Below are 24,535 nucleotides of genomic sequence, written 5' to 3'. Positions count from 1 at the left end.
TTGCCTTTCTCCCCACAGGAGACCCAAGGCATGCGCATATACATATGTATCTAAAGATGTGCCCTGACAAAGGGGTTTGCTTTTATAGGTAGCTGGTCCCCCCCCAAATGGGGCCGAAAAACATCTGTGGGAATGCAATTTGGATTGAATAATCAGACTAAGCACCGTGCCCACCAAGTGCCATTGCTTTGATGTGGACAGACTCTCACCTGACCAAACTGCATATTACTTGGGACATTTGTGACTATATCTAATATATTTGCTTTGCTTTAAATGTCCAGATCCCAAGTGGTGTGTCACTAAGCCAGATGGGCTGGAGAGCATCAAAATACCACTGTGATCCTTTGCAACATTACATAAGAAAATAGTCACTCAATCAAATGAAAGGTCTATCCAGTGGCCATGCTAGCTGGGGCAGTTTTAGTCCCAAAGATCCTAGCAGACCATGGACTAAGCAGGGCGTAGGAACTTTTTCAAGCTCTGCTATGCTTTCTACAGTTGATGTAACCCAGCTATACTGACTACATACTGCCTGGCAGTGGGTCTATAGGATTTCAAGCAGGAATCTTTCTTAGCAGTTATACCTGAATGTGCCAGGTTTAGGTGATATTAAGTTATAAAGAGGACCTGAGAAATGGGAAATCATGCTTGCTGGCAGCTAAACAGTACAGTATTTAAAAACATACATTTGCTAATCTTACATGCTTCTCCATAAACTTCAGGGTACAGTGCAAGAACAGTAAGCCTGGCATGTGAGGGATAAGAATTAGAAGCACAGAAGTTTTATGTACTGGATCAGGTCTACATATTCAAGTTTTAATGTAGCACCAGAATTACCTTCCTGAAAGTATTATCAATGTGTTTTCAAAATGTGTTTTTAATGGCTGACTTTATCTACAAGATGTATGGCAATTATGTGGTATCCATACATGCAAAAGGTTGCACACCGAGTTCTTGACCTATTCAAACAGAGAAAGATTTCTACCTGAACTCCTAAGGTGCTGCCAGTGGCCACAATATAGGACTAAATTAGACCAATAGTTTTGCCTTAGTATAAAGCAGCTTCTTATTTTGCTAATCTGATTTGAGATTTCAGAAAGCTAAACAGAAGAGGAAGTGTATTTTGAGAACTGAGCAGAGATTTACTGTGCAATTGGTTAATCTTTTTTATCGCATTACAAGTCTGATTAATGAATTTAATGGCTTGTATTTAATGCATTTTTACACCTATCAGTTTGAAAGACCTCAGTGTGGTACAAGCTGTGGCTGCTGTATCAGCAAATATTTGCTGTCCTGTCAGCAAATATAGTTCCCCTATTTATTTATTTATTTATTTATTTATTTATTTATTTATTTGATTTATTTGATTTATACCCCGCCTATCTGGACCACCGGACCCACTCTATGAGCAATGGTAGTGTTTCAAGGAAGACATGCCATGCCATCAGCCTGGGGTTGCAGTTAGTCTAGCCCTTTGTTGGTCTGCAAAGGAGGAGACCTAGATACAAATCCCTGCTTAGCCAGAGAAAATTGCAGAGCAACCTCTTCTTCTCTTTCAGCCCCTCAGTTATTATGACATCTGAATAAAAGTCCAGAGAGACTGGAACGTTTGCCTTGGTTACTTATCTGGCATTCAATAAAGATATGATTCAACCCAGGCTTGCACTTGGACCGCAAAACTACTTTTATTTTTTATTTTTAATTTGGGGCTTAATTATTTTCTGTCAGCGCAGCCTCCTTCACAAGGGTTGTTGTGAGAATAAAAAACAGGAAGGAGGACTGTGTCGAAGACCTTGAACTCCCAGGAGACCAGCTGGCTGGTGCTTATGGATCCCAATCGCGTGTAGCATTAGCGTTTCTTCCTCTCTCTCCCCCCCACCCCCCGGTGGAGGCAACGCTTTCCTCCTTTTCATCCCGAAGTTCACTTTCCCAAGGGGGGGGGGCGCATGAAAAGATGCTGGTTTGCCCCGCCAGCTCCCTGGCCCCAGTCCCTCTGGCTCCATGCAAACGTTCAAGACCCAGGGAGCCGGGCATCCTCGCCGGGTGCCGACCTTGCCTAAGAAGGCCCCTTCCTGCCCCCTGCCCCCCCCCCCCACCCGGGAACAGCGACCAGAGCGCGACTCTCCTCACCGAAGCGCATCCAGTCGTACTCGTTGAGGCAGTCCATCTTCCGACAGAAATCTTCGAGCACCCAAGCGGGCAGGCTGTGGAGGTACGGAGACGGAGGGGCAGCCGGGCTCCGGGCCGGCAAGGAGAGAGGCGGCGGCGGCGGCGGCGGCGGGTGCTGCTGCATGGCCATGTCTCTTTCCTCCTCCGTCACACGCCCGGGGAAATCCCCGTCTCGCCTCCTCTGGCGCCCGCGGAGGGGCTCGAGCGGGAACCGGGGCGCCGCGCGTCACTCCCCTTCCCCTTTGCCCGCTGCGGGCGCGTCTCCGGCTCCAGGTCCCCCCCCCCCCTCGCGCGCTCTTCAGCCGCTCAGTTGTGGCTTCAGTGCTACCAGCGGCGAGGTCCGCTTTCTGCTCCCGGCGCAGCTCCGGCTTACACTGAGCTCCTTCCTTTCCCCCCCTTCTGACGTCAGTTACCACCAGTGGAACGGGCTCCGGGCGGGGTTTGACGGGGGGTTTCCCTCGGAGAGATTGCGTGTGAGAAGCGCCCCCGCGACGGCCATAGTAGATGAAAAGTCACGTCAGGAGAGGGCTTGCTGAACTGGATTTCAAAAACCAAAGAACTACTGAATTCAACCACATTATTTCATCTGCTTTAATTGGGGGGCTTTTTGTTTCTTCTTCACTCCCCAAATTTTTATCTCAGCTGGGCAGTTAAGCAAGCTGAAGTGGGGGAGGGGGGATGGTTCATGTGAAATGGGGTGCTGGAGAAGGGTTTTGTGGATACCCTGGACTGCCAGAAATATGAACAAGTGGGTCCTAGACCAAACCAAGCCTGAACTGTCTCTGGAGGCAAAAATGCTGAAACCATGTCCTATTTTAGGCACTTCAGGAGAAGGCAAGAGTCTCTGGAAAAGACAAGGATGCTGGGAGAGCTTGAAGGCAGCAGGAGAAGAGGATGAGAAAATAGGAGATAAGGACTGACTGACTCCTTAAAGGAAGCCAGAAACTGGAGTTTACAAGAGCTGAGTTAGGCTGTTGGGGACAAGGCATTTTGGAGATTTCTCAGTCATAGAGTCACCATAAGTCAGAGATGACTGGATGGCACATAACAACAACACATGAAAAAGAAGAAATCAAAAGCTCACCTGGTTTGTAACTTTGTAGTCTTTCAATAAAGATATTGCCCAACCCAGGCTTTCATTTCTACACCTGGATCACACATCTCTCTTGATCTTGTTTTAGGAAACTAATTCAATTCAACCTTTATTGTAAGATCCAATAAAAGGAAACTAATATATCTCAATAAATCCAGTGGATGTGCCAATAAGGAGTAGGGGCTTCTTTACATTACATTAGACACCCAGTGTGGTGTGGTGGACATTGTGACGGACTAGAACTCAAGGGACATTGAGTTCAAAGACTATTCATCAATGGAAAGTAATGTGTGATGGTGTAGAACTGTAAAACTACTACTTAAATACTTCACATTAAAAGCCCTGTTAGGTGGCTTTATAAATCAGTTCCACATGTAGCATAAGATTACATTCTATTAGCACATTTCAGATTTTTACAAACATTTTAATGTAATTGAGAAGGAGAAGAAGGAAAGTTGCAAAACTTAAATTGATGGAACAAATCTGCTGATGAGAAACTTAAAATGTAATTTATGGCGTACATTTGTTAGTATTATTTAAATGAGCAGAATCAGAATTAAAAAACGAATCCTTGAAATAAAAAATGGATCCTCATTATTTCATATAATTGACAGTATTTGACTCATATACTGTGGGACAGTTTGAGGTCAGGGACTGTGGTAAATTCCTAACAGTTCCCAGGGGCTAAGCTTGTATGTCTGAGATGAAGTAGCTTTCAGTTCCGTAAAGGCTAGGATAAGTGCTTGAATTAAATTTAGATCTTGAGTTTAAAAAATCTTTGCCAATTTATTTTTAAGGATACAATATTCATTCATTCATTCATTCATTCATCTTCTACCCCACCTATCTAGCCCAAAGGTCTACTACTATCCTTTGCACAGCTCCACTGCTAGGCATGTAAAGAACTATGGATGAACTGTAGGCACAGATGTTTAAAAATATATGAAAAGTAAACTTAAGTTGCAAATACTTAAGCCAGATTTAAATAAAAAATACTAGAAATACCAAAAAGGATGTTTTAATTACATTCTTAAAATGCAGCTTATAGTCTATAGAAGGGCACATGAAAAAGCAGAATGTGAAACCTAAAAGTTGTACTTATTTTTGATAAAGTTGTAGTTTTTCCATGGCAGCTTTGTGACCTTAACAGCAAGGGAGTTTAAAAGATAAAAATTCTCCATGAAAGAATTCTGACAGGAGTTGATGCATAGAAGCAAGTCACCTGCATCAAAGAACTAGGGCAGATTCACACCAGAAAGATCTCTGTGTAATGCTTGTGAAAAGTCCTTCACTTTTGACATATCCTTGTGGCAATTTGCAGAACTGGAATTATTGGCCCTGGAACTAAAAGGTGAAAAGGTATCTAAAGTCCAGATGGAAGAATGAAAAATGCAATTGTGGAGTATTTTCTTCTGTTTTTTTTTCCAAAGACAGTTGGGGGTATCAACCCTCCAAAGGCTGGAAAGCATCCTAGATGGGAGCCATAAGCCACCAAACCATTTCAAGTTAGAAGTCTTTCATCAGTAACACATTTAATTCAATTGAGAAACCTAAAGCCACGTGTTGAAAGAATTGATAGAAGATACATCCTCAGATTGACATTCATGTTGATGCCTTTTCTTGCAAGCCAAGACAAAGCAGAATCCTGGGGGAACATTTAGAGACCTGAATAAGATGTAGTCCTCTGTCTAATCATGACATCTACCGGTAGGTCTGAGATCTGGTCTACAAAAGATGCAAAAGAGGATGCAAATCAATTTGTACAGAGACAGAATTCAAAATATAGTTATGGGAAGTTAATACACTTAAATATTCCCTAAATTTGAAAACAAAGAAAGTTATGTATATGAAGAAAAACAGCACCCCAGGAAGATAGGATTTTGGATTAGCCTTTAGCCTTCAGTTTAGGTTTTCCATTTGCATGGCAATTTTTAATACAGTATAGGGCAGGATTTAGATAGATCACATTGCCCTTTCTGTAGTTTTTTTTAAATTTTTATTATTATTACTATTAAATGAATTACAACATAAACATACATAAACCAAAATGCAAATCAACTGCGTTTCCCACCACCATAATCGGGACCTCTTGCAGTAGTCTTCTTCTTCCTTTATCTTTGTCGTCTAGTCGTGTCCGACTCTTTGTGACCCCATGGACCAGAGCACGCCAGGCCCTCCTATCTTCCACTGCCTCCCAGAGTTGTGTCAAATTCATGTTGGTTGCTTCGCTGACATTGTCCAACCATCTCATCCTCTATTGTCCCCTTCTCCTCTTGCCTTCACACTTCAGGATCTGTCCTTCCAGTGAGCACTGAGGGTTGATTTCCTTTAGAATGGATAGGTTTGTTCTCCTTGCAGTCCAGGGGACTCTCAAGAGCCTCCTCCAGCACCATAATTCAAAGTCATCTTTGTACTTCTTCCTTTATTGTCCTCTTCTCCAGAACTGCATTGATTTCTGATTTGGAGCTTTCCCTTTTCTTCTTGTTAGCACATATTCAAGAAATCTGCCCCATATATCATAAAATTTATTATTTTTCATCTCTCCTTTCTTAATCTTTATATTACAAGTTAACTTATCATTTATAGCAATGTTCCATATTTCATTATAAATTAAGGGGCAAAACCTTTAGGACTAATCAGAATACCATAAATGTGCAAACTTTCTAATGTGTGGCTTTTTAGTTTATCGTAAAAATGTACTGTCCAATTGTTATCCTTCCTACCAACACAACTACCATTTTTTCAGTAGCTAGTAAACCACTTCTGAGTACTTGATACCTAAAAAACTCGAGCAACATTTTCCACTAAGTCAGAATTGATTTGATGAATGAGATAGTAGGAAAATAAGTACACTGCTGCAGTTAAGAAGCAAATTGTTTTATTATTTCAAAATCTTGTAAAAATATCAACTGCACTGTATGAAATGCTGAAAAACAACTGAGTACATATGTGATTTTTTTAAAAGATCAGAAACACAGTTCAAACGGGCTAGTCCAAGCCTGTTTACATTTATTACTTTAAAACACAGACTTGAACAGAAAAATGCTCCAAATAATTCTATCCAGGGCAGCAGAAACAAAATATGCCCTATCATGTCCAATAATTCAGGTACAGAACGGAAAATCAGAATTAAGCATGACTGCATACATTTCAGAAATACTTTGTACTGCTCTCTTTCAGTGATATGGAATATATGACACCCCCCCAACTACTGTTAGACTAACAGTCCTAGCCTGCATCCAATGGTTACATTCCAATGTACTGTATCCGGAAAGCCACATCTCCCATTCCTTCTATATCTATCATCCAGAATTAGAAGTACCTTTATACCAAAGGTACCAAATGCTAACAAGTGCAAGAACCATGCAAAGTGGGCAGTCTTCACAGTCAAAGTTGGAAATGAAATTATCTGATAACCATAAGAAGCCTCTCCTAGCCAAGTTAGAAAATGAAATTAAACAGGGTAATCAAAACATTGTTCCTTTTTACAATTGCAAAAACCCATTTATTTCCTTAACAACACAATTTTTGAGGGAAAGAACTACTTCCATATATATTTGTCTTCAACATAACATCTGAAGTATATTCATAATATGTGTAAAAATCCTTTGTGCCATAGCTTATCTTTTATAAGTTTACAGAATAAACTTTAAAGAAGTCAGTAGACACTTAAAATCACAAACTTGCAACTTCACATAAGCTAGTAAAATGTGCAAAAAGAAAAAAATAAGTACAGCATGTTATTAACAGTTATTTCACAGAAGTTTTGTTAGGATCTATGTGCAACTGAATAAGTGTACATGATCAAACTGCGTAAGTTAAGCTTGCTAATGTCTGACAACAGCATAATAGTTGCCCAAACAAACACATTTCAGTCATTAGAATAAGATATTGCAAAATATGGAAAGCAGGATAATAGTTTCAACTCTAATGCAAAGCAAAAAAAAAAACGAGTTGTATCTGTTTTATAATTCCTCAGCAACTCCTAGAAGGTATTAATAAGTTAATATATAGCTCTGAAACAACAGGAAAGGCAAGTATTCTTTTGCTATTTTTCACAGAATGGTGGTTGGGATAAGGTTCTTTCTGGGAGCAGCTAAAGGAGACAAGATACCGTATTTATGTTAACTCCACTCACTTTCATTGCAGTAATGAAAATATGACCCAGGGGACATTTTTTGTCTACTGTCAGACTAGACCTACCCTTAGGCTTACAAGTGAGAACAGTAACATAAAAATAATCCTCATCTCGACAAGAATTATATGTATCAGGAGCAACAATTACATGTAGCTTCCAACATTGTTCCCATTACACCAAATATTTGAAGCAGCATAGGTAAGTTCAGTATGGAGTGCAGGAAGCAGATCTGCATCCTGGAAGCACCATTGGAAATAGCACTGACCTGTAAGAAACTACAGGGAAAAGGGGAAAAGGAAATCCAGAATGCTAACCTCTTTTATTTCATCTATGTCATCAGTACAGGGTGAACGACAATACTGAAGATAAATTATGGTCCCATATGAGAATTGTTTTTTCAAACCTCTGATTACAATACATCAGTGTTTTGTCTGCTGTAACAAAATTATTTTAAACAAGTACGGAACCATACAAAACCAGCATTACTAACACTTCATCTTCCACTGTATTGACATCTGGGCGTGTTTATACATGATCCAATATTTAAAAAAACTATTTGTGTAGTTTTAGCCAAGATAGGGTTCACTAAGTATTTTCAAATGTAGGATGGTAGCACTTCATTGCAACGTCCCATGAGTATGGCTGTCTCCAGGCAGTGAAGTCACATGTGGAAAGTAACAGAAAGCTCTGCTTTAGAAAACTATCAAAGGTCAATGTCTTTTCAGTTCACAAAGTATAGTTAATGCCTCTTATGGTCAACAATTTGTCAATAAAGTAAATTTTCCAAGTTATGACCCTTCATCTCAGTCAGAGACTCCATTCCTTAACCTCCTACTCCTTTCCAGAGAAAGTCGCTTAAGATCCTTCCCAATGTCTGGACGGTCTTCTAGGTCTTCGTATAAAGACCGGACAATATCTAATTTCCGGTAGTCTACTGGCTTCACTAAAGTACGGACAACTTGAAGACATCTTTCTTTCAGGGTAAACACTGTGGAAAAGGAGAAAAGTTAGCTTTTCAGTGGGGTTCTGATCACACCAGGGTTTTAAACTTTGAGAAAAAATTGTTAACCTCTCAAATTCAACAGGACAGTGTTTTCTTATTCAAAGTTAAGTTTTAATTAATTATAATATTTTCAAGTGTACTGTGACTGAAAGCATCTAAACAGTCTAATTTGGAAAATAAGCAATAGGAAATCTGTTTAGTGTTGTAACACTAGAAAGTCATATAAACAGAGCCTCTCTCTAAGATTGTGTATGCAGGCCACCTTGGCTGGCAGTTGCGGGTAGCCACCCCTAGAGAGGCCTGGGAAATTACCAGCAGAAACTGAGCCTTTTCAGCGGTGGCTGCAACGTTATGGAATGTGCTGCCAGCATCTATATGCCAGGCTCCTTCCTTTCTGACCTTTAGGAAATGTAAAAAAAAACTGTACTGTTTGAAGAGGTCTTCAGAAATATCCTATCCCTTTGACATCCTCAAGGATCCAGGAACTGGGTATTGATCTTGATTCACTGTTTCCCCTAGGTTTATTTTATTTTCGGGGATTATTGTTTCGGGGTGGGTAGTTGTGTTTTTTAGCTGATGTTAGCCACCCAGAGTAGTGCCTGATCACTAGATGGGTGAGACAGAAATGTAATTGATTAAATAATTAAATACAGTGGTGCCTCGCTTAGCGAGTGCTTCGCTATGCGATGAATTCGCATAGCGAGGGGGTCCGGGCCATCGCTGGAGCGTTCTCTCAGCGATGGCCCCTATGGCGATTTTTCGCTTTGCGATGATCGCTAAGCGATTCGCTTAGCGATCTTCGCAAAACGAAGCGGGGGAGAACAGCTGATCGGCGGTTCCAAAATGGCCGCCGGAAGGTCCGCGCCGCATTTTCGCGCCCTGCCCTCGCTTACCGAGGGCGCGAAAATGGCGGCGCTATGGAAGAAACATCGCTTAACGGTGAGTTTTCAAGCCATAGGAACGCATTGAACAAAGTTCAATGCGTTTCTATGGCTTTTTTAGTCCCGTTTAGCGATGTTTTCGCATAGCGAAGGTTAATCCGGAACGGATTAACCTCGCTATGCGAGGCACCACTGTAATTTCCATTCAGTCAAATAAGAATCCCATTAAAGCTATATGCTGTTCTGCACAGTACAAAGGGATAGACCTAATAACCTTATCGTTATTGGGGAATCATACTGGTGTCTTTACCTGGTAATGTAATATTTGCAAATATAGGTTGTCCATTCACATTTCGAGTAGCCACAAACAGCTCTGCCTGGTTAACAAGAAGACTATCATCTGTTCCAGCATCTCTGAACAACCAAAGATGTTCTAGAAAAGAACAAACCAGAAATAAACTGTATTGTCTGAGCTGTAAAGATCTGCAGAAATAAAAATTTAACATCCTAAGAATTGCATGAGAAACAGATTGCTATACATCCATATACACTAACCATACTGCACTTAGTACACCCATTTTGAGAAGATGATGTGTGTGAACTGATTTGACTATCTGATATTGGTATACAACTATGAATTACTGAATCAAAGACACAATGGAAGAAATAGCCTTCAAAATATGTATCTCAGAGTCAGCAGTGAAGTAATATTTTTTGGAACTACATTTGACTTCTGCAGTAATTCTCACAATATCTACTCAAACTGATACAAATGTTTTGTCCAGTATCTGGTCATAATCTTCGTGCAATTATTTCACACACAGCACCCAAATCTACAAAGTGGATGTTGGGCAACTCTTCAGCTGCATAGTCAAGAAGTCACACTATGAAATTCTGCTGCATCCATTTCTCATTCTAAGCTTTCTAACGTATACATGAAAGCACTGCAAGAAATCATCCATGGATTTAATGTGGTATCATCAATAAAGTAACAACAGCTATCTCTAATTTCCTTTATTCTCTGCAAAGGCGCCAGATGTAAACTTGGGATCAGGAAAGGACCAGAGAAGGCAGCCTATGAATTCAAGGTCATCTAGACAAGATGCCGATACTATTGGTGTAGGATATTCTGACTAGACAGAAAACAAAGAACCTGCTGTGGAGGAAGTAACACTTCTAATGGAAGAAGCATGCAAGCCGGCTTCAGGTTCTCCTTAGAGTAGCCATAAATATAAGAGGACAGGGCTCCTGTCCCTTTAATAGCTGCATAGGGCAAGGAATTTCATCAGGTGTAACTTATGTAAACTATATTTGCTGAAATTCCTCCATCTACATATTTAAAGGTGCAGAACCCTGTCCTACAGTACTCTTTGCAGTATCCTAGTCTTCCTAGATCCCGACTTGTCACTAGTAGTCCAAACTTTTCCCTCAGCTGCTCTTTATGTGCCCCGGAGAGGAATAATGTGACTATAATTATCAGGGCTCCATAACAACCAAAAATAACATAGAATCCTAGAAAAGTGAAGTTGGAAGGGCCCAAGTCCAACCCCCTGCTCAACGGAGGAATACAATATCATGTTTATAAAAACTCAACTGTTTCGAGACACAACCCAAGATGGTAACACTTTTAAAGCCCTGCACAACTTGTGACTCAATCTGGCAAAGAGCTGTTAATGCTGGCATTGACCAACCAAGATGCGGCAGCCACCATCGAAGGCCCTCCTTCCTCCAAGTGCCCCGCTGTCAGGAGAGAAGAGATGGGTAGGTAGGTAGGAGGTGAAAAGGGCCCTTCTGGGAGAATGGCTCCCCACCTGAATTCCCCCTCAAAAAAGGTTACCTGGTGCTTTTTCCAGCACCAGGGCAAGCTTTTAAAAACAACCCCAACCCCCCCCCCCCCCATATCATTTAGGTCTTGACTAATGCCACCAATGCGCTGCTAAGCAGGCAGATTCCCTGTTTTTCAAGTCTTTCCACTTTGCTCCTGACACCATGAGCCACACACACAAGGTCGAGAGGCTAAGCCATAGGCAGAACTCGTTCCTCTTCCTCGCAAGCAACTCCTTTTATCCAGCACGCCAAGCCCCCCTGACCCGCATTTGCTTCTCCAGGGCAGGGTGAAACCACTCACCTCCTCCTCCTCCAGACCCAGACTGGCTCCGTCTCTGGCGCTGAAGCGGGCGAGCCGTTTTCCCCCAGCTGCTCGTGCAGCCAGCCATTCGACAGGCAGAGCCCGGCTTCACCTGTTGAATGCACGAGGACCAGGAGCGCCGCCCGGAAGGCCGCTCACGACTCGAAAGCGCCGCACACACACACACACCCCAGCGAGCACCGCGAACCCTCCCACACGAGTCAAGCCGTTCCGAAGACCACCGCCCCCCCTCCGCGCGCGTGTCGGAGGCACCCACCTAGGTAGCTGTGCATGCGGCGGCCCGTGCCGGGCTTCAGGGTGGGATAAGGGCGCGGCTTCCCCTCGAAGTCCAGCCAGACGGGGCTCACCGAGCGAGGGGAGCGGTTGCAGAAAATAACCTGGCAGGGCTCTCGCGTGTTCACCGAGCGCAGGCGCTGGGAAAGCTCCTCCTCCACCGCCGCCACTTCATCCTCCCCTCCGGGCCTCTGAGGCATCCTGGCCGCCGTGCACCAACCGGGCTGCCCGGCCAGCTGCACCACCGCAATCCCGAAAAAGAGACCCGCGCAGGCCGCCGACGGCCACCGCTTTGTGATGAAACGGCCCGGAATAGGAGCCTGGACGCATGCGCGGCCGCTGGAACGCGCGCGGGGGGGGTCATTTATGGGCGCCTGCGCAGTTCCGCCCTTAGCGAGGGGTGAAAGTGGGCGGCGCGTGTTTCTTGCTGATGTTTTAATTGGTTCGCTATCATGCTGTGACAGCAACAGTTGTTCCAAAATGAATAAGCGGTTCCTACAGTCTTCTACGAAGGAGTTATGAAAGTGTGGAATAGCACAGGGAACAGTGCGCAGAGGTGAACAAAGACATTTCGGCAGCTTTCATGGGATAAATAGGTCAGACGTTTATACTTGCTGGAGTCATGAAGAGTAGGACGTGACTTAACGACTAAACAAAATACTTTTTAATTTTTATTGACATGTTCTGTGCTTTTTCAATACAAATGCAGGAACAAGTGATACCTTTATTGGACAACTTTTTAAAAAGAGTGAGTTTTCAATGATAATTTTCCTCAGATTGTGCACCAAGTTCTTGTGGGTAGCTCCAAAATTATATGCTTTTCTTAAGTCTCAAATATAATTTTGGAGCTACTGATGGGAGCTTGGTGCACAGCCTTAGGAAGATGAATTATCATCAAAAGCTTGCTGGCTTTTTGTTTTATTTTTTTTAGTAGCCCAATAAAGGTATTACCTGCTCCTGCATTTGAATTGTTTTGGGGACCACCAGGCCTTTTCCGATTTATTCTGATCTGTTTTTTCATTGTATCTTTTTAGGCTATAAGCTCCCATGATTTTAGAATGTAATGAAAATATTGGTTTTTGTACTTCCAGTATTTTGGATTGAAATCTGACTTAAGTATTTGCCTGCAACTTAGGTTTCGTTTTCATATATTTTTAAGCATTTGTGCCTAGCTGTAAGACTTTTAGATATTTTTAAGATCTCTGAAGTATTTTTACAGATAAAACACAGAAGCAATGTAGAACCCCTGGAGCTGAGAAGCCATGACTCACTCTGTCACCTTACCCAAGAATGGATCATTAGAGACTGATGCTTAATTACCCCATATTGTGGGATCCAACAATTATTATTGTTGCATCCTTTAAGCATGCAGAGATCCTACCCTACTGCAAGGAGGCATGCACCAATCCTGCTACCCACTTGGCCAGACCCCTCTCTGGCAGCTTTTATAAGCCACGAAGGGCGAGGGTCCAGCAGATATGTGGTAGCCTTCACCTCTTTGAGAATCTTGCCTATATGGTACCATGTGTCAAGGATTCCTGGGTTTTGGGGCTATTGTAACCACTTAGCTACATTATCCCGGTGGTCCTGCTGTGAGTGAAACTAGGAGAGCCAAATGTGCTGATGGCTGGGGAACATCTTCCTGCCTGACACCTTAGTCTTACCTCACTAAGCAGTGTTTCCAGAATTCTCTGGAAAATCCATACGGTTAAGCACTTTTATGCCAACCCTACAAGGTAGAAATGCCACCACACTTACATACAGGCTCCAGATAGATGGTCAAGGCCGTGCCTGGTTTTATGTTCCCCAAACTTCTTAATCCAAAAAGTCAAACAACTGTATCAAGAAATTTTATATTTTATTTAAAAACACTGAAAAGATCAAAAAGAGGAGAAAAATTCAAGAACAGTCTCAACAGTTACAAGAACAGTCAAAAAGATTTTGGAGCAAATAATTAAAACTTGAGAAGGGAGCAATACAGAGCAAACACACCTGAAAATAAAGCTAGCTGAACTATTCCAGTACTTAGACTCTTATCATAGCTTCAGCATAATCTCAGAACATATATGAAGCGCAATCCTTGAAGCCAAGGAACATAGTGTCTCTCCTAAGAAATAATAAAACTAACTAAAGTAACTTCTTTCTCCGTTTCATAACTTCAGGTTCTGGACTTTTCCAGAGGGTCTTCCAATCAGGCATGCAGTTCCCTTGAACAATCAAGATGATAAGAGCCATTTCTCCTCCTCTCCCCTCACTCAGCTGAAACCATTTTCCCAATTAACTTAGTATCAGGGAATGAGCCATCTTGACCTTGAAGATCGGTCTCACACCAATAAGCTGCAGGTGTTCCTCTTTTCCAATGACTGATGGCCATGACCTCCATCCTTTGCTCAGCAGGCTAGATCCAGGCATTGACTACAAAGCCTGAATTTTCCAGAAAAGCACCAAAATCCATAATCCTTTGATTTCTCAATTGCTTAACACCATGACCAAAACCAATCCAGTTTTGTGACTACCTGGCTGTAACAGATAACAGTAACATTATTCCTAAGTAAGTGACCAAGCACTTGGTTCAAGTCTCTGTGACAGATGGAAGATCCTTTGGAGGAAAAACCTTAGTACTGGAATGAGAGGGGGAAATTTAATATATGCAGTGCTTCTGAAAGGATTTCCTTTGCTTACTGTGGCAGATCTGTTTGTATTTTTGCAAAGTAGTAGGAATTACACTGGAAGCTCTCCAATAGGGAAAACTGTATAGGGATGGAGAAGTTCAAAGCCAAGGAAACAAAAAAAGAAATTCCTACACTTGCAAATACAACAAAATTGCCTCCAAAAGAAACTATTAGTATTGTTTCACATGGTCATAAACATTACAACAAAAGAAAGGTCATTGTTGTAAATCTTTATTACATACAGGTAAAAATTAAAGTCGATAAAACAATTAGTACGTATGAGACACCAAAGCAAACTCCATAGACAGGCAACAGAATCTTAAGGAGCAAAAGTGCTTTGGAGACAAATAGCTAGCTACCTTTTTACAGTAACCGGAACAGTGCTGGTAATTTATTTCTAATAACTCAATGGCCAAGTTCTTGTTGCTTAGAGTAGTAAATTGCACTACAGTAGGACCATTGTATCCATGGGGAATTGGTGAATCAACTCCTCTGTAAGTTCCACTGATTGAAATCTGCCTCCTCTAACTACTATTTTAGCACAATAAACAGTAGCTAAAGTAGGTCTATTTGAATCAGTAGAATTTACAGAGGAGCTGACTTGGCAAGCCCCCCACTGATTCAATGGGCCTACTATACTGATATTTATTATACAGCTAAGCAACAGGATTTTGGCCAGTAGCTTTTTCTAGTCACTAGCCCCTTCCCACTTTTAATTAACTCAAAATTCAAACAACAATACTCAAACATTTATACTATATGGGTTTCGATGCCTCAGTTCCAAAGCATGTATCTTGGAATATTTGGGGTTTTGTTTGTTTTATCATTCATTTCAAGCTAACATGAAAAGACTCCCAAATTTGACAATTCAGTCTCAGCATTCCAATAGAGCAGGCAAAATAACTATTTATAGAGTATGGCAATCACCTGACAATCTCCCCAAGAACGAAGTGAAAACAGTTTTTCTACTGTTTAATAATTTTGTTAAGTGATACACTAAATCTGTGTATCCTTGTCATTCACATTGTTCTGTGTCAAAATCACCAGTATATATATGAAAACTACAGTATTTTCAAAGTCTTATGTATGTGTCGATATTGAAAAAATACAAAGGCTGATGATACATGCTTTCACTACTAAATTCAGTAGCAATACAAATGGCATATTGATGTATACAAGGTAACTGAGGTAGCAGATGAGAAAACAGGGCAGCATTATCAAGTTCTTAGGCTGTAATCCAGAGCTCATCAAATTCTAAATTGAAGCAATAATTTCTAGTATCCCTACTGCTAATTTTTGGCAATGCTAAAATGAACTTAATGTAAGGGCCTCTCTAGTGGCAAAATCTGTTCACTGGAAAGCACTGTGTCTATCTAAAATAGATTCTAAGCTGAATAATGCTCTGGAAATTGTGTTGTGGACTCTCAAACATATTTTGAATTAGCTTTTCTGCAATCGGAGATAAGACTGCAGAAAAGGTCATTCTGTAATCAGAGGCTATCCTGCTATCTTCACAAAAAAACAGATAACTTGCCCTGTGAATATGAAAAATATATTTTTTTACTGAATCTTAAACAGTAAGCTCAGAAACACAGGTACAAAGAAGACTTACTCATGAATACCTTGGCTATATTTTTCTACTTGTACCCTCAAAGTTCCTTGAAGAGCTTCTACATGGATATGACAAGATTTAACATTGATCAATAAGCTTGCCACCAGCTCATATTTTCAACCCATTCAACATCACAAAGGGCTGATATGGCAACACAGACATCTTACACATGGCTTTCAGAAATGCAGTAGAGTGCAGTTATGATCTAGAATATTGGTCAAGATTTTACCACTGTGATGCTATCCTCTCAAATGCTTCTGCAGAGCGTTTTAGGAGGTAAACAGCAGCATGGAGTCCCCCCACATTCACCCAGATTGTGTGCGACTTCCGCCACAGATGTCCCACTTTTGACAAGGCCTGCAATACAAAACAGTTCCATGTTTCCTAGTAGGCCAGACCACTATCAATGTTACAGAAACCCTTCCATTTTCACCCACCTAAGTCTCAACTTTATCACAACCCTAGCTAAAATTTATTTATTTATTTATTTATTTATTTCATTTCTATCCCGCCTATCTGACCAAATTCGGCCACTCTAGGCGGCTTACAATCCACAATAGTAAATATTAAAACCATTATATTACAAATACACGAAGATAGAGGTCATAGGAGAACAAAAGAAAAAGCCGTCAGGAATTAACTGTTGGAATTAGTTGTTGGGAAGGCCTGCTTATACATAAATGTTTTTAGTTGTTTTTTAAAAGTACCCAGCGAGGGGGCCGCACGTATCTCAGGAGGCAAGTTGTTCCATAGGCGAGGAGCCACCGCCGAGAAGGCCCGATTTCTGGTCTTTACCTTCCGGGCCTCTCTCGGCGTCAGGCTCCTCAGCCTTACCTCCTGGCTTGCGCGGGTGACACGGGTAGATCTTGGTGGGAGAAGGCGTTCCGCCAGGTATTGAGGTCCTAAACCGTTTAGGGCTTTATAAGTAAGCATCAGTACTTTGAAGTCGATGCGGAATCGGATGGGCAGCCAATGCAATGCGGCCAGGGTGGGGGAGATATGTTGGTATCTTCTCACTCCACTGAGTAGCCTGGCCGCAGCATTCTGCACCACCTGAAGTTTCCGCAGCAGCCTCAAAGGTAGCCCCACGTAGAGCGCATTACAGTGGTCTAATCTTGAGATTACAAGCGCATGTACCAAAGTAGTGAGGGCCCCCACATCAAGGTAGGGTCGCAGCTGGGCTATCCGCCTAAGATGGAAAAATGCGGTACGGACCACAGACGCCACCTGGTTTTCCATAGTGAGCGCCGGGTCCAAATGGATACCCAGGCTGCGAACCCCATCGCTGACAGGCAGGGTCACGCCCCCAAAAATGAGGGAATTACCCAAATCCCCAGCTGTGGGAGCGCCCACCCTCAGTACTTCCGTCTTGTCCGGGTTCAGCCTCAGCCCGTTCTCCTGCATCCATTCCCGTACAGTCTCCAGGCAACGCTGAAGGGACAGAACGGCATCTCCTGCAGTTGGAAAAAAGGAGATGTAGAGCTGCGTGTCATCAGCATATTGGTGGCACCGAGCTCCACACCCCCTGATGACCCTCCCCAGCGGTCTCATGTAGATGTTAAACAGCATTGGGGAGATGATCGACCCCTGTGGAACCCCACAATTGAGGCTCCACGGGGCCGAGACATTCTCCCCAAGCTGAACTCTCTGGGGTCGGTCCTCCAAGAAGGAACGGAGCCAGGCAAATGCCCGGCCGCCTATTCCTAACTCGGTGAGCCTCCCCAGGAGGATACCGTGGTCAATGGTATCGAAGGCCGCTGAGATGTCAAGGAGGACCAGCAGAGACATTTTGCCCCTGTCGGCCTCCCTCAACAGGTCATCGCACAGGGCGACCAATGCCGTTTCTGTTCCATGGCGCGGCCTGAATCCCGACTGGAATGGATCCAGGGCATCTGTTTCATCCAGGAACGCCTGAAGCTGATCGGCCACCACCCTCTCAACTACCTTGCTTAAGAAAGAAACATTGGCGACGGGCCTATAATTGCCAATTTCGTCCGCCGCCAAGCTCGGTTTCTTTCTTATGGGCCTAATGAGTGTGTCCTTGAGGGCAGAGGGAAATCTGCCCTCAAGGAAAGACCCATTAATTATTACAGTGGCCCATTCCGTTGTTGAGGACCTGGCTGCCTTGATTAGCCAGGCCGGGCAAGGGTCTAAAGAGGAGGTGGTGGCACGACAGCGGTCAAGCGTCCTGGCCACAGTATCGGGCGAAACGGGCTGAAAAGAATCAAAAGTCACCGGACAAGACGGAGCGCTGGACATCTCAGCTCGACTCACTGTGTTCAAAAAAGGAGAGAGGTCCCGGCGGATGGCCTCCACTTTAGATTTAAAAAATGCTGCAAATTGGTCCGGTGTAAAGCTAGGGGGAGGCCTATCTCCCGGGCCAACTCCGGATAGGTCACGTACTATACGGAATAGTTCCGCCTGCTGATTGGACGCCTCGCTTATCCGGTTAGCGAGGTATGTTCGATTGGCAGCCTTTACCTTGGCCTGGTAAAGGTTAGTAGCGACCTTAACAGCTATACGATTAAAAACCGTCGGGTCCTTTCTCCATTTGCGCTCTAGCCGTCTCCTGACCCGCTTCGACGTCCGGAGGTCCTGGGTAAACCAGGGCGCCGGGCGATCTCTGCGGCGGAGAGGGCGTTTAGGTGCGATCATGTCAACGGCACCAGTCGCGGCAGTGGACCAGGCCTCGACTAGAGCCTCGACAGGAGCGCCAGCCAGGTCAGCCGTAATCCCTCTCATGGCATCCTGGAATCCAGTCGGATCCAGTAGCCTTCGAGGGCGGACCATAACAATAGGTCCGAGCTCCCTGCGAGGGGGGAGAGCCATCTTGGTGGTACATCTTAAAACAGCCATTATGTTTCTATCAGCCAAAAGTAAAGGTAAGTGGAAAAGCAGCATTCTGTTTTTTCTTAGAAAGCCCTTCCATGCCCTGTTTTGAAGCCCGTGGGGAGGCCATTTGAATTTCCCAGGCTCCTGTCTTGAGCCACTGGGTCCCTCCTCACTGCTAGCTTTCCAGCCAGGTTCCGAGAAAACGTGCCGTTGTTTGCGCAGGCGCACAAGCATGCGCGCAGGCGCAAACAGCCTTTGCGGGGCTGAGTGCGGGGGGGAGGTCTGTCTTGGCGGCCAGGTTGGGCTTAAGCCACGGACCAGGGGTTGATGACCTCTATTATAAAGGAGGGAATCCCTCAAAATGACACTCCATTTTCCATGCTAATTAATAGTTTTAAATGGGAGGAGTGGACCAGCAGAACTTTTGACTTCTTTTTCTGAGGGAGGCAATTCTGTATCTGCCTCAATAGCCTCTTGTCTCTGAGGGTAACCGAGACTGCCTGCATCCAGAAATAAAACTCATCAAACATGGGGACTGCTGTAGGATCTTCCAATTCTGGGCTCCTTATATTCGCCTGACCTTCAGCATTGAGATTGCTGTCATTGTTGGCTGGTACCCTCAGATCCCCTCAGTGGTCTGAGTGTGATCAGAAAATTAAAAAGAGGCCCTACAGTACAAGCAGGAGACTTCTAAGGATCTTCAGAGGTCCGACTCCTCATTGTTTCTGATATAATCCCTGACACAGCCCACCCCTCTCTGAGCGCTGTGTGTCTTTGGAGAATTCAGGACTGTTATCTTCCCTGATGGCCTCAGACGTGGTCTAGATCTGCTTGGTGCAGTTGTGAAAACAAGGAGGAAGAGGAGGTAGGATGAAGATGACGTGCAGAGGAACTGGAGCACACTCAAATGAGCATCACAATTGCCCCATCCACTAGGAGCCATGAACCAAGAATTCTGCCTAACAAAGCAAATGGCAGCGACAATCCTTCTGTGAAGACGTTCCCAGCAACTACAATAAAAACTGAGCCTGCTACTACCTACCTTGAGAAAACATTTCCTATCTTGAGTCAGCAGCACAGCTCTCCCACTCCTTGGTCTGCAGATCCGACCCATCTCCATAAGGCAAGATGGGTAGAGATCCCAGTTCTTTTTCTTAGATCCTATCCTACAATCAAATTCAGAATCAACAGAAACTAAGTCCATGCCCAGCATTTCTTTTATGTGGTCATATATGCATGTTCTACAATAATGTTTCAAACTACCCTGTGAAACAATACAAAACGTAAGATATACTGGGGTTGTCAGTTCTTCACTTCTCAGCCTTTTGGATAACATTCAGTGTAGTGTAAATCTGCATGTGCATTTTAATGTTAAGAAGGCATGGAGAAGTGCATTAAGTGAGTTCTACAATGTACAGATATCCAACGTGGTGTAGCGGATAGAGTGACAAGCTAGGACTCAGGAGGCCTGGGTGCAAGTGTCCACTCGGCAATGGAAACTCACTGTGGAGTGGAATGGGTAAAACCACTCCTTAAATATTTTACTTTAAAAACTAGGATCACTATAAGTCTGTTCTGCCCTGACGGCAGTTAACAATAATAATATACAATATGTACCATCTTGTCTGTATTTCCAAGATAATATTTGAGGCACAGTACACAGTGTATCCATCATCTTAGTAATCTGCAACTCATTTCAAAGTATACAAGATAAATACAGTGGGGTCTCTACTTAAGAACTTAATCCGTATTGGAAGGTGGTTCTCAAGTGGAAAAGTTCTTATGTAGAATCTGCATTTCCCATAGGAATGCATTGTGTGTGTTTAGTCGTTTAGTCGTGTCCGACTCTTCGTGACCCCGTGGACCAGAGCACGCCAGGCCCTCCTGTCTTCTACTGCCTCCCGGAGTTGTGTCAGGTTCATGTTGGTTGCTTCGCAGACACTGTCCAGCCATCTCATCCTCGGTCGTCCCCTTCTCCTCTTGCCATCACACCTTCCTAACATCAAGGTTTTTTCCAAGGACTCTTTTCTTCTCATGAGATGGCCAAAGTACTGGAGCCTCAGCTTCAGGATCTGTCCTTCAAGTGAGCATTCAGGGTTGATTTCCTTTAGAACTGATAGGTTTGTTCTCCTTGCAGTCCAGGGGATTCTCAAGAGCCTCCTCCAGCACCACAATTCAAAGGCATCAATTCTTCGGCGGTCTGCTTTCTTTATGGTCCAGCTCTCACTTCCATACATCACTACAGGAAAAACCATAGCTTTGACTATTCGGACTTTTGTTGGCAAGGTGATGTCTCTGCTTTTCAAGATGCTGTCAAGATTTGTCATCGCTTTCCTCCCAAGAAGAAGGCGTCTTTTAATTTCAGGGCTGCTGTCTCCATCTGCAGTGATCATGGAGCCCAGGAAGATAAAATTTGACACTGCCTCCATATCTTCCCCTTCTATTTCTCAGGAGGTGATGGGACCAGTGGCCATGATCTTAGTTTTTTTGATGTTGAGTTTCAGACCGTTTTTTGCACTCTCCTCTTTCACTCTCATTACAAGGTTCTTTAATTCCTCCTCACTTTCTGCCATCAGAGTGGTATCATCTGCATATCGGAGGTTGTTGATATTTCTTCCGGCAATCTTAATTCCGGCTTGGGTTTCTTCCAGTCCAGCCTTCCGCATGATGTATTCTGCATATAAGTTAAATAAGCTGGGGGACAATATACAGCCTTGCCGTACTCCTTTCCCAATTTTGAACCACTCAGTTGTTCCATGACCAGTTCTAACTGTTGCTTCCTGTCCCACATATAGGTTTCTCAGTAGACAGATAAAGTGGTCAGGCACTCCCATTTCTTTAAGAACTTGCCATAGTTTGCTGTGGTCCACACAGTCAAAGGCTTTCGCATAGTCAATGAAGCAGAAGTAGATATTTTTCTGGAACTCTCTGGCTTTCTCCATAATCCAGCGCAAGTTAGCAATTTGGTCTCGAGTTCCTCTGCCTCTTCGGAATCCAGCTTGTACTTCTGGGAGTTCTCGGTCCACATACTGCTGAAGCCTACCTTGGAGGATTTTGAGCATAACCTTGCTAGCGTGTGAAATGAGTGCAATTGTACGGTAGTTGGAGCATTCTTTGGCACTGCCTTTCTTTGGGATTGGGATGTAGACTGATCTTTTCCAATCCTCTGGCCACTGTTGAGTTTTCCAAACTTGCTGGCATATTGAATGTAGCACCTTAACAGCATCGTCTTTCAAGATTTTAAATAGTTCAACTGGAATGCCATCACCTCCACTGGCCTTGTTGTTAGCCAGGCTTTCTAAGGCCCACTTGACTTCGCTCTCCAGGATGTCTGGCTCAAGGTCAGCAACTACATTGTCTGGGTTGTCCGGGATATCCAAATCTTTCTGATATAATTCCTCTGTGTATTCTTGCCACCTCTTCTTGACGTCTTCTTCTTCTGTTAGGTCCCTCCCATTTTTGTCTTTTATCATGTTCATCTTTGCGCAAAATGTTCCTCTAATATGTCCAATTTTCCTGAACAGATCTCTGGTCTTTCCTTTTCTGTTATCTTCCTCTATTTCTTTGCATTGTTCATTTAAGAAGGCCCTCTTGTCTCTCCTTGCTATTCTTTGGAAGTCTGCATTCAAGTTTCTGTAACTTTCCCTATCTCCCTTGCATTTTGCTTCCCTTCTCCTCTCTGCTATTTCTAAGGCCTCATTGGACAGCCACTTTGCTTTCTTGCATTTCCTTTTCTTTGGGATGGTTTTCGTTGCTGCCTCCTGGACAATGTTATGAGCCTCTATCCAAAGTTCTTCAGGCACTCTGTCCACCAAATCTAGTTCCTTAAATCTGTTCTTTACTTCCACTGTGTATTCATAAGGGATTTGGTTTAGATTATACCTGAGGAGCCCAGTGGTTTTTCCTAATCTCTTCAGTCTAAGCTTGAATTTTGCTATGAGAAGCTGATGATCAGAACCGCAGTCAGCTCCAGGTCTTGTTTTTGCTGACTGTATAGAGCTTCTCCATCTTTGGCTGCAGAGAATATAATCAATCTGATTTCGATATTGCCCATCTGGTGATTTCCATGTATAGAGTCGCCTCTTGTGTTGTTGGAAAAGAGTGTTCGTGATGACCAGCTTATTCTCTTGACAAAACTCTATTAGCCTTTGTCCTGCTTCGTTCTGAACTCCAAGGCCAAACTTCCCTGTTGTTCCTTTTATCTCTTGGCTCCCTACTTTAGCATTCCAGTCCCCTAGAATGAGCAGAACATCTTTCTTTGGTGTCAGTTCTAGAAGGTGTTGTAAATCTTCATAGAATTGTTCAATTTCAGTCTCCTCAGCAATGCTGGTTGGTGCATAAACTTGGATTATTGTGATGTTGAATGGTCTGCCTTGGATTCGTATTGACATCATTCTATCATTTTTGAGATTGTATCCCATTACAGCTTTTCCCACTCTTTTGTTGACTATGAGGGCTACTCCATTCCTTCTACGGGATTCTTGCCCACAATAGTAGATATGATAATCATCTGAGCTGAATTCGCCCATTCCTGTCCATTTTAGTTCACTGATGCCCAGGATGTCGATGTTTATTCTTGCCATCTCCTGTTTGACCACCTCCAGCTTCCCAACGTTCATAGATCTTACATTCCAGGTTCCTATGCAGTATTTTTCTTTGCAGCATTGGATTTTCCTTTCACTTCCAGGCACGTCCACAGCTGAGCGTCCTTTCGGCTTTGGCCCAACCACTTCATTAGCTCTGGAGCTACTTGTACTTGTCCTCCACTCTTCCTCAGTAGCATGTTGGACGCCTTCCGACCTGAGGGGCCCATCTTCCAGCGTCATATCTTTTAGCCTTTTGTTTCTGATCATGGGGCGTTCTTGGCAAAGATACTGGAGTGGCTTGCCATTTCCTACTCCAGGTGGATTGCGTTTAGTCGGAACTCTCCACTATGTCCTGTCCGTCTTGGGTGTCCCTGCACGGCATAGCCCATAGCTTCTCTGAGTTACTCAAGCCCCTTCGCAACGACAAGGCAGCAATCCATGAAGGAGAGGAATGCATTGAAAACCATTTAATCCGTATCTGCTCTTTTCCGTCCATAGAAACTAATGGGAAGCTGCTATTCCGCCTTCTGCCACTAGAGGGGGATATTTTTTCTTTTTTTCTTAGGTCAGGGAACAGTGTTAAAAGCACTTCTGATGAAGCTAATTTTGAAGCAATGGACTGAAAACCAATTAATCCGTTCTGGCTGTTTTTTTGTTATGTAGAGGTGCGTTCGTACATTGAAGCATTAGTTCCCATAGGAACTAATGCAAAGCTGGTTAATACGTACTCTACCACTACGGGGAGAATTTTTTTTAACCTAAGATGATCTAAGGTTAAAAAAAGAGCAGGAAAGGTTTTTTTTTCCTGTTCTTATCTAGGATTTCTGTTCTCAAGTAGAAGCAAAATTTAGCAAACGGAGCTGTTCTTAAGTAGAATTGTTCTTAAGTAGGGACGTTCTTAAGTAGAGACCCCACTGTACCAGATTTTTGTTACTGCTTGGCTTCTCCCCACCTTCATGGTTTCCAAACCTGTAACCTTACAGATGTCTTCAATTCATGACATCATTCTATTCCACATGCCTATGATGAAAAAAAACCTTTTTTCACTCCCAACCTTATGAAGAATGTGAACATTTTAAACTATGCAAATCAAATACATTTCTGTAAACCTGCCTATTTTGCAATAT

The 24,535-nt window shown here is 43.3% G+C and overlaps 3 protein-coding genes and 1 long non-coding RNA gene across 8 annotated transcripts in view; 1 reads left to right on the top strand and 3 right to left on the bottom strand.

Annotated features, from left to right (window-relative positions):
* IRAK2 (interleukin 1 receptor associated kinase 2) overlaps positions 1-2,436 on the bottom strand; it is a 34,335-nt gene extending 31,899 nt beyond the window's left edge. For both annotated transcript variants that reach the window (XM_020791419.3, XM_020791420.3), the window contains exon 1: positions 2,131-2,436. In XM_020791419.3, the coding sequence (XP_020647078.3) occupies positions 2,131-2,299 (169 nt within the window). In that variant the 5' untranslated portion in view covers positions 2,300-2,436. The remainder of the gene's footprint in view (positions 1-2,130) is intronic.
* A 3,687-nt stretch (positions 2,437-6,123) lies between these two features.
* On the bottom strand, positions 6,124-12,056 carry VHL (von Hippel-Lindau tumor suppressor). Its single transcript, XM_020791430.3, has 3 exons — positions 11,690-12,056; positions 9,595-9,717; positions 6,124-8,388 (listed from the first exon to the last, which is right to left on the bottom strand). Exons 1-3 carry the CDS (start codon positions 11,904-11,906, stop codon positions 8,204-8,206), a joined length of 525 nt encoding a protein of 174 aa, XP_020647089.3. The 5' UTR covers positions 11,907-12,056; the 3' UTR covers positions 6,124-8,203.
* The window catches only part of LOC144586672 (uncharacterized), a 22,993-nt gene continuing 10,009 nt past the window's right edge, over positions 11,552-24,535 (top strand). The window contains exon 1 of the long non-coding RNA XR_013541622.1: positions 11,552-11,693. This is a non-coding gene — a long non-coding RNA (uncharacterized LOC144586672). The remainder of the gene's footprint in view (positions 11,694-24,535) is intronic.
* THUMPD3 (THUMP domain 3 tRNA guanosine methyltransferase) overlaps positions 13,548-24,535 on the bottom strand; it is a 24,619-nt gene continuing 13,631 nt past the window's right edge. For all 4 annotated transcript variants that reach the window (XM_078385225.1, XM_020791411.3, XM_078385224.1 and 1 more), the window contains exons 9-10: positions 19,865-19,988; positions 13,548-16,347 (exon numbers count right to left, since the gene is read on the bottom strand). In XM_078385225.1, the coding sequence (XP_078241351.1) occupies positions 16,216-16,347; positions 19,865-19,988 (256 nt within the window). In that variant the 3' untranslated portion in view covers positions 13,548-16,215. The remainder of the gene's footprint in view (positions 16,348-19,864; positions 19,989-24,535) is intronic.

Source organism: Pogona vitticeps, chromosome 2, assembly GCF_051106095.1.
Source record: "Pogona vitticeps strain Pit_001003342236 chromosome 2, PviZW2.1, whole genome shotgun sequence".
Classification (NCBI taxonomy): Eukaryota; Metazoa; Chordata; class Lepidosauria; order Squamata; family Agamidae; genus Pogona; species Pogona vitticeps.
This window is presented reverse-complemented; position numbering and strand designations above follow the sequence as displayed.

Excerpts from the sequence above, each read along its gene's own strand:
- VHL (XM_020791430.3), bottom strand. The coding sequence starts at position 11,906 with ATGCCTCAGAGGCCCGGAGGGGAGGATGAAGTGGCGGCGGTGGAGGAG. Across the intron at positions 9,718-11,689 it reads CCGCATGCACAGCTACCTAG|AACATCTTTGGTTGTTCAGA; the intron begins GTGGGTGCCTCC and ends GTTCTTTTCTAG. Across the intron at positions 8,389-9,594 it reads TGCAAATATTACATTACCAG|TGTTTACCCTGAAAGAAAGA; the intron begins GTAAAGACACCA and ends CCTTTTCCACAG.